Source organism: Nothobranchius furzeri, chromosome 1 (genome assembly GCF_043380555.1).
Source record: "Nothobranchius furzeri strain GRZ-AD chromosome 1, NfurGRZ-RIMD1, whole genome shotgun sequence".
NCBI lineage: Eukaryota > Metazoa > Chordata > Actinopteri > Cyprinodontiformes > Nothobranchiidae > Nothobranchius > Nothobranchius furzeri.
The window spans coordinates 109,217,752-109,227,669 of NC_091741.1; the positions used below are offsets into that span (position 1 = coordinate 109,217,752).

The 9,918-nt window shown below is 45.7% G+C and overlaps 1 protein-coding gene across 2 annotated transcripts in view; it reads left to right on the forward strand.

The window, feature by feature from the left end:
* fbxo38 (F-box protein 38) overlaps nucleotides 1–9,352 on the forward strand; it is a 51,091-nt gene extending 41,739 nt beyond the window's left edge. For both annotated transcript variants that reach the window (XM_070553066.1, XM_070553068.1), the window contains 5 exons: nucleotides 694–860; nucleotides 2,304–2,449; nucleotides 2,693–2,796; nucleotides 8,112–8,225; nucleotides 8,796–9,352. In XM_070553066.1, the coding sequence (XP_070409167.1) occupies nucleotides 694–860; nucleotides 2,304–2,449; nucleotides 2,693–2,796; nucleotides 8,112–8,225; nucleotides 8,796–8,974 (710 nt within the window). In that variant the 3' untranslated portion in view covers nucleotides 8,975–9,352. The remainder of the gene's footprint in view (nucleotides 1–693; nucleotides 861–2,303; nucleotides 2,450–2,692; nucleotides 2,797–8,111; nucleotides 8,226–8,795) is intronic.
* The last annotated feature ends 566 nt before the right edge of the window (nucleotides 9,353–9,918 follow it).

Here is a 9,918-nt window from a genome sequence, read left to right on the forward strand (position 1 = left end):
TTGAGTTAAATGTTTGCTTATTGCAAGTCATATCACCATCACAATATTCATTGCTGTTGTCGCGCATCGCAGGTTTTCCTAACATCATGCAGCCCTAGCCATGACTCAGTCATGGGGCGGTATCTATGGTTGTCTTTCAAAGTCTCAATAATCAGCTCTCTGCTACAGATGTCAGTCAACGGGGCAGTCCACCACACCCTATCGAAGAAGACATGAATACAGGACCTAACCCTAACCTCTGTCTGCTCTGGGCTCAAAAAAAGAATGAGCCCAAGTCTAAATAGTCCAACGTTGATTGCAAGTTGTTTCGAATGAGCTGTCGCCATCTTTGTTTTTCCACTGTGTTGCATCATCCCACCTACCAAACATATAGAGTACTGTGATTGGCAAAACGCAAACGTTCAGGCCAACAGTATTCCTGCTGAGGCTCCTCTGGAGTGTGGCTTGACCAACATATAGAGCAAAATCTTCTTGCTGCTCCTATGATCTTTCTAGATTTCTAGGCTAAAAGAACATAGCAGCAGCCATCTGTTATCAGAGGTATTGCTCACGCACTCCTACGTGACATACATTTAGATTTTTCGTTGGTCATATTACAAATTAGGTATGAAACGTGGTCAAAGAAAACATTTCATATTAATTACAACATTTATGTAAAACTAATCTCTGTTCTTTTGCCGTCCCTCTTTACAGCCACCAGGTGTCGAGTGTTGAAGCAGCTGCAGATCGAGCGGGCGCCCATTGTCAACAGATTTGATTTTGCTCAGTGTAAGAAGCTGGACATGGAACAGGTTCTGGATCAGATCCTTAGAATGCCTCCAGAGAGAAATCGCATCATCTATATGCGCCCGATGCACCAGGTAGGAGACTACTGGGGTCCTCTCTGGTTTTTATTTAAGTTTAACCCCAGAGGGTCACAGCACGACTCCTTGTCTTAAGAAAACTGTTTGGAGTCATCACTGCTGTAACATCAGCTCTATGAAGATACAGCAGGACCTGTGGGACAAATCCCAGTCAGGAAATCACCCAGTGAATAGGCCTCCAGGGACAAGGCTTGGTCATGCAGACGCAGATCCACCTCAACATTTGTCAAAGGACATGTATTATGTTGTTAGTAGGGCCGGGACTTTAACGCGTTAATTACGATTAATTAATTAGAAAAAAATAACGCGTTAAAAAAATTAACGCATTTAATCGCAGCTTGCATTTCAAGCGTGGCGGAACCTTTGTCATTGCACGACTTCCTCGTAGACTGAATATCACTGACGCACATAACAATGCACAGTGCTAAAGGCTACTAAACGGAATAAAAACAGAAAGAAGTTGCCTTGCTTGGACTGATGCAGGATTTAGGAAACCCGTCCGCCTCTTTTCTTAACTTTGAAAAAAAAAAACTTCCAGACAACAACGGAGTCCGTGTCACGGACATTTTTCAGAGATCGTCTCTGCTGCAGCTGCCCGGTGGCAATGGGAACTTTACAAAAGATCATTCTCAGAATATGCCATGCCTGCTCTGGTGTTAAAAGTTAGTACATTTAAGTCCTAGATCATATTTGTGCCTGTTCTACTGTCATTTTGAAGGATTATTATTTATGTGTTTTTACTACATTATGAGTAGAAATGCTAATAAAAACTCCCAATTATACAAACAAGTGAAACTGGAAAAATTAGAATCTGGTGCAAAGTCAAATTTATTTCAGTAATTCAACTAGACAGAGAGACTTTTTAAAGGCTCAGGAACCCTTTGCACGTGTTTTCTATATGAAATTATAAATTTTAGTTGATTTGGGGTTTTGTTTCATATCACACAGTGACATTTGAATAATTAAAATGCATTTTTTTATTCAAAGCTTTAGTTTACAGTAGGAACCATGTCTAATGTTTGATTCTCTGTCTCATAATTTTAATTAAAAGTTTTATTTGAGAGCACATTTTCCTGAACGATTAAAATGCGATTAATTGAGATTAATTAATTACAAAGCCTGTAATTAATTAGATTAAAATTTTTAATCAAGTCCCAGCCCTAGTTGTTAGTCATTTACCCAACAACAGAGACTCCTGGAGCCAAAAAGAGCCAAAGTCCTTCATGAGCGTCTGTCTTTCTCTCTCTCTCTGGGAGGAGATTGGGACAGTCATATGTTTTTTGGTGGTACTGAGGCGTTAGGAACCACTGGCATGGTCCACCCATGTTCGTAACCCTAATGAGTTGGGCGAGTGGTTTGCTGAAGCAGCTGGGTCCAATCCAGTGTAAGACTTAGATCCAGTTCCTGAAGGTCAGTGTTGTGCTTCTCTTTCCTCCTTAGATCGACTCTGTGGCGTTGGAGCGGCAGCTCTTCCAGGGGCCTTATCCATATCATATTGCAATAGTTCACGAGTTCAGCAATCCACCAAATATACGCAACAAAGTTCGCATTCGCAGCTGGATGGACACCATAGCCAACATCAGCCAGTGAGTAGCTTCTATTGCCCCAGCAGTGTAACCTGCCTTAATATCGGGTTAATGTAAACACATAAGTGGAAGTGTGTTCCCACCAGGCATGAACATGGAGTTAAGTTCTCACACAAAGGATTCTCAGGCTGTGGAGATCTTTAAGCAAAAGAACAACAGACTGATGTCTCTTGATGGTTTTTGGAGGTCCAACGGGTCAAACTACTCAACGCTGCTCGCTTTCTGGGTTTCTGTTTCTGTCAGAGAGCTGATCAAGTACGAGTTTTTCCCAGAGGCCACCAGAACAGAAGAAGATGTGAAGAAGTATCCCAGATACCCCTGGGGTCGGGACATCTACACACTTGAAGGTAATAAATTCTGTTCTTCATCACACCCACTGTTTGTATATATTGAATGTGCTATTTATTTAGTATTAGTATTAATTTAGTATACATGATACGCAGGTCAGACCTATAAAACACTGCTTGCTTTTGGTGGAGCTGTGATGCAATCTCAGTGGACTTTAAAAATAAGAAAAACGTCTTAAAAAGAAATGGTCAGATGTAGGCTAAGAATGCAATATTCACTGACGCCATCAAATAAAAAGCAGCACTGTGGTGCTCAGGGATCACTGAGATATTCCAGTTCTAAGGGGAACATTTAATGAAATCATTTAATTAGACTTCTCAGCAACGAGGTCCTGCCCCAAGTGGAGGAGTTTAAGTATCTCGGGGTCTTGTTCGTGAATGAGGGAAAGATGGATCGGGAGATCGACAGGCACATTGGTGCTGCGTCTGCAGTGATGCAGGAGTTGTCCCGGTCAGTTGTGATGAAAGAGCTGAGCACACCCAAAGCTTCAAAATATGACGCGTGTGACCAAGCCTCAATATATGACAGTTCGGGATGCCCCTGCGCGTCAGGAGAGGACGCATTGAGGACGTACTGTCCCAGAGCGTCTGTGTCCGACGCCCGCAGTGAGACGGACATTAGACCGAATTGTGAACTACTTAACCTTCCCCTCACCCCCATTCTAACCTTAACTCAGCTGAGTTACTGAGTTAAGGTTAGGATTGGGGTGAGGGGAAGGTTAAATCGTGGAATAATGTCCGTGTGACCGCAGGCGTCAAATATGGACACCAGCGGCGCCACGTGTCCCTGATCATCCTCTACTGACTAGGGCTGTCGCGGTAACCGCAAAAATGAAATATCGCAATATGAAGAAACCCACCGCGCTGCATCATGGGCCACCGCGATTACTGAACTTGGTTCAACTCAATGATGCATGTTGAGAAGGATGGCTGCACTGGTATCAACTTCGCTCCTTTGGGAGCACTTTGGTTTTCAGTACGTCAGCTGCTGCACAGCCAGGGTCCTTGACCGAGACAGCGCTGCCACCAGCGGCAAAAAATAATAATAAACGCTCGGAGACCTGCTGAAGTCCCGGACAAGCACTGCTTCTGCAACCGTCCCGAAGAGAGTTTGAGCCGAGCTGGAGCTCACTCGCTACCTGCAGGAGGAATGCATCCACCCTAAAGAAACCCCCCTGACATGGTGGAGCAACAACCGGGAGAGATTCCCTTTGCTCGCCAGTCGCATGCAGGTACGTGTGCGTTAGTGCAACGAGCACACCATCCGAGAGGCTTTTCAGTGTTGCTGCAAATGTTGCCACCCCTCTCAGGTCCTCTCTCAAACCGTATACTGTTAACATGCTGGTTTTCCTTGTGGGTAACAAGGACGTGACCGAGCTATAAATCACCGTCATTCGTGTGTGTGAAAGTGAAATGATAGTGTGCCCACCCACCCCCTCCCCCCCGGCGCGCGGGCGCCCGGTACATGTAATTTTTTTATGCTTGATTTTAAACAACTAAACAAAATGGGGACTTGTTTCTTATTTGTTAGATGCTGCAGCCAAATTTGCATTTAAAAGTTTAACCTCCTCCTGAATTTTGTTGTTTTTAAGTTCAGTCGGACTCCGACTGTCGGAGAAACAAACGTTACTGCGATCTGTGTTGTTACTGCCCTTTGATCTGCATTCAGTAAAGTGTTATTAAAGAAGGCATTGCAATTTTTAACCTTTTTTAAATGTGTAAACATTATGTTTAGATAGTACTGCAATAAAAAAAGGACTGCAATAATATCGCACACCGCAATATTAAGCCACCCTGAATCACCGCAGGAGGAATTCCTCAACCGTGACAGCCCTACTACTGATGCGCTGGGGCATCCTGAATCGTCATATATTGAGGCTTGGTCACATGTGTCATATTTTGATGCTCTGGGTGTGAGAATGTGTTGATTTACCAGTCGATTTACGTTCCTACCCTCACCTAGGGCTGGGCGATATGGCCTAAAATCAGTATCACGATATTTTGAGGATTTCACCTTGTGACGATAAATGGACGATAACTACAGGTATGCACAGAAACACAAGTTGTCCACTAGATGGGGCTGTCACATGTATTATGTTGAGTCACATTTTTACGTGGCTCAACGTGGTACAGCTTCCTAAAGGGACATGAACATTGCCAACGTACACACATCTTTTCATTTTTTTATTATCAAATTCATTGACATAGGAAAAATTTTCACGATAAGAGTCAGAAATTTCGATAATGATAAATTTTCGATTGATTGCCCAGCCCTGCCTTCAACTATGGTCACAAACTTTGGGTTGTGACCGAAAGAAGGAGATCATGGATACTGCGGCCAAATTAAACAGCCTTCACCTGGCCCAAAGTTTGCTCATAGTTGAGCACGTGCCTCTATCAAGTTTTTCTTTGTAATACACCAAGTTTGCATGGAAAGTCAATTACGCAGTTTTCTGTTACAGTTTTGTGTCCAAGCAATTTTTATATAAGAGGCTCTAGATATGGAAAGTCCTGCCTGTTCTGTTGGGTTTATATCCATCCATCCATTTTTAGCCACTTATCCGGAGTTGGGTTGTAGGGGCAGCAGCCTAAGAAGAGAGGCCCAGACTTCCTTCTCCACTTGGGCCAGCTCCTCCGGGGAAATCCCAACGCATTCCCTGGCCAGCCAAGAGACATAGTCCCTCCAGTGTGTCATAATTGTATCCTTCTTAGCAGAAGCACTGCAGGTGCTCTCCATGTCCAAAATATACGTAAGCCAGGTCTTTAGTCAACATAAAGTTGCACACATTTTCCCGTTAAGCTTTTTTTAGATCCCAAAGTTTGCATGGAAAGTTGCTTACGCAGTTTTCCGACCCCGTTTTGTGCATAAGCAAGCTTCATAAATGAGGCCCCTGGTCCTTTGGTCACCAAAACGGATGCCGTCAACACCTTGGCTGCACCTAGGAATCCTGTCCATAAAAGTTATGAACAGAATCGTGACAAAGGGCAGCCTTGGTGGAGTCCAACTCTCACAGGAAATGAGCTCAACTTACTGCTGGCAATGCGGACCAAGACACCGGTCGTACAGGGACCTAACAGCCCGTATCAAAGGGCCTGGTACCCCATACTCCACAAATCACATGTAGATGGGTTGGGCAAACTCCCATGCACCCTCCAGGACCCCCTAAGGGTATAGAGCTGGTCCAGTGTTCCACGGCTAGGACAAAAGCCATATTGTTCCTCCTGAAACTGAGGTTCAACAATCCGACGGACTCTCCTCTCCAGAATGCCTGAATAGACCTTACCGGTGAGGCTCAGGAGTGTGATCCCCCTGTAGTTGAAACACACTCTGCGGTCCCCCTTTTTAAATAGGGGAACCACCACCCCGGTCTACCAGTCCAATGGAACTGTCCCTGATGTCCATGTGATTTTTGTAGAGCCTTCACGAACTCCAGGCAGATCTCATACAACCCCGGGTCTTGCCACCACAGAGTTTTTTTACCTCCTAAGTGACCTCAGCCCCAGAGATTGGAGAGGCCAACCCAAAGTCCCTATACTCTGCTTCCTCACTGGAAGACATACTGGTGGGATTGAGGAGATCTTCGAAGAAATCCACCCACTGATCCACAACGACCCGGGTAGGGGTCAGCAGCTCACCGTCACCACTGTAAACAGTGCTAGTAGCACATTGCTTTTCCCTCCTGAGACGCTAGATGGTGGACCAGAATCTCCTCGAAGCTGTTCGAAAGTCTTGCTCCATGGTCTCGCCAAACTTTTTGCTTCCACAGCCACCTGGGCCATGTTCCACTTGGCCTGCCGGTACCTATCAGCTGCCTTTGGATCCCACAGGCCAAAAAGACCCAATAGGACATTTTCTTCAGCTTGACATCATCCCTAACCGTTGGTGTCCACCAACGGGTTCAGGGTTGCCACCACAACATTCACCAACGACCCTGCAGCCGGAGCTCCGGTCAGCTGTCTCGACAATGGAAGTACGGAGTATGGCCCACTCGGACTCAGTGTACCCCCGCTTCCCTCTGGATGTGTTCGAAATTCTGTCAGAGGTGGGATACGAAGCTCCTTCTGACAGGAGACTGTCAGACATTCCCAGCAGATCCTCACATTACGTTTAGGCCTGCCAGGTCTGACCGGCTTCCTCCCCCACCATCGAAGCCAACTGACCAGGTAGTGATCAGTTGACAGCTCCACCCCTCTCTTCACTCGAGTGTCCAAGACATGCGGCCGCAGATCGGATGAAACAACAAGAAAGTTGATCATCAAACTGCAGCCTAAGGTATCCTGGTGCCAAGAGCACACGTGTTTATGTATTTAGCAGATACTTTTGTCCAAAGCGACTTACAAGTGATAATGAAGCCAGCAGTTTGCGCTTGAGGCTAACAACAAACACTAGTGGACACCTTTATGCTTGAACATGGTGTTTATTATAGACAATCCATGACATGCACAGAAGTCCAATAACAAAACACCACTCGGATTGAAATCTGGGGGTCGTTCCTCCCAACCACACCTCTCAAGGTCTCACGGTCATTGCCCATGTGAATGTTAAAGTCCTGCACAGGAACAGGCCCTGAACACCAGAGCAACAGAGGCCAAGATCTACCACACCAGACAAGACCCAAGGTGTAGGCTATTCAGAGGCCCCTGAGGCAATCCACCACATACCTGCAGGGTGTAAGATGCTAGCAGGGAAAGCATCCATCGATCGCCACAACCAAGTGGCTGGCACCGTGTACAGGAACATCTGTTCAGAGTATGGACTGGAAGCCCCAAGGTCAAAGTGGGTAACACCCCCTAAGGTGGTTGAAAACGAGAGAGCCAAGCTCCTGTGGGACATTGTGGTGGTGGACAAACAACAGAGGACAGCCATTGTGGTTGATGTGGCGATGCCAAGTGATGCAACATCATGAAAAAGAAACACAAAAGCCTAGAAAACCTGAAGAATGAAAACATTGGTGGTGCCAGTGGTCATAGGGGCACTCGGGGCAGTAACCCCCAAACTGGAGGTGTGGCTAATGCAGATCCCAAGAAAAACATCAGTCCAGAAAAGTGCAGCTCTAGGAACAGCTAAGATACTGCAGAACCCTCAAGCTCCCAGGCCTCTGGTAGAGGACCTGAGCTTGGAAGGATGAGAACACCCACGGAGGGAGAGATGGCAATTTATTTATAAATATATATACACACACACAAATGTACTGTTGCACCCTTAATATAGAAACCTTTAGATAATTCGATAGATGGGTCACGAGGCATTTGTAAAAAGAAGTTTGGGTAACCATGTTCTTGTCTTCTCCATTCCTCTTCGATATGATTTTTAGGAGTGGTGGATTGTGCTCCCTACAGCATGGTGACAGATTTTCCCTGGCTAAGAACTCTTCGGGCGACCAATCCTAACAGCTATGCCCGCTGCGACTTTGAGGATGATGAAAGCAGTAAGTATTGTAAAAACATCCATCGACCTGCTCTGACAGCTGTTTATATTAACAGTCCATATTTTTACAACCTTCTTTCTGAAAGAATAAAATGTAAATGCACATATTCCATCAATAAAGGGACATGTGCTTCTTTATTTTCAGCTTTTGAGAATAATACAAACCGGACAAGATAAACTAAACTCATGACCGAGGCGTATGAATCACGGGCGACTCAGAAAATACTTCCTAGACTGTACTTGGCTCTAGAAGACTTGAAAAGAGACTATATAGGAGAAAAGTGGGAAAGGGAAGCCAGCGTAGTGTTAAATGGAAGGAAATTAACAAGCATTAATGGGCTTTTATGTGTTTGTGTATGGGTGAGTGACTAGTTAGTTGTAAAGTGCCTTGGGGGTAGCAACCCTATAAAGAGTTGTACAAATAAAGTCCATTTACCATTTTTACCATAAATATTACAGGTAAAGGATGTGTGTAAGTTGTTCTTGAGTGTTTTTATTACATCAATGTCCTTGTGACAGCCAAAGATGCGCCATGCTGACATAAACCCGTTTTCTGTGTGTCGTGTGTTAGCCACCATCTACGCTCCACGGCGTAAAGGACAGCTGTCTGCTGACATCTGCATGGAGACCATTGGTGAGGAGATCTCAGAGTGCAGACAGAGGAAAAGAGGTGTTTTTCAACGAGTGGTGGTCCTCTTCCTTCATTACTGCGATACTCCAGGAGAGCCCGTGGACGACGACTACATCTGACTGAACATGTTTTTATTCACGGACTTCTGCATCACAACTGCAAGTCTTTATTAGCTTTATGAGGAACCAACGGCCAAATCCGACGACGCTTGTTCTGGACGTTTCAAAGACGGTCGGTGTAAAAATGTAATTTGCTGTTAGACTTGTCCTGACGATGAAACTGGAGATAGTTTTCTTCCTTTTGAAATTTAAATGTTTGAAACATTTGATGCCTAACCTCGTTTGTCAGAGCAGTAATTTATGTTCAACCATAGAATATTGTATATTCATATAAAAAAGACAAACCGCTGTTCTGATGTCAGATTAAGGCCTTATTACTGCTGCCTGTTTCTTTCAGAATGACCTGTTTTTATGTGCATAAACAGTTTTTGGAAGCTGTTTTTGTCTGTTGTGAGATTACATGCACCTGAGGTGAGCCGAGCCGTAGTGTCGCTACTAAGTCTGCTAGAAATCCTGTTGGGCGTTTCTACCATGGACATGAATACTTAGACGCCCCATTGGGCGCTGGGGAGCGTAATGGCATCGCTGCCATATTGGATGGGTTCCTCACTCTCCAAGCCTAACTGGAGTTCACGCAGGGCGGACCAATATTCCTGTTTGTTGTGCAGCCTATGGATGCACAGATCACGTGGGATTCGTCTTCGTCTTCCTCCGCTTATCCGGGTCCGGGTCGCGGGGGCAGCATCCCAACTAGGGAGCTCCAGACCGTCCTCTCCCCGGCCACCTCCACCAGCTCCTCCGGCAGGACCCCAAGGTGTTCCCGGACCAGATTGGAGATGTAACCTCTCCAACGTGTCCTGGGTCGACCCGGGGGCCTCCTGCCGGCAGGACATGCCCGAAACACCTCCCCAGGGAGGTGTCCAGGAGCATCCTGACCAGATGCCCAAACCACCTCAACTGGCTCTTTTCGATCCGGAGGAGCAGCGGTTCTACTCCGAGTCCCT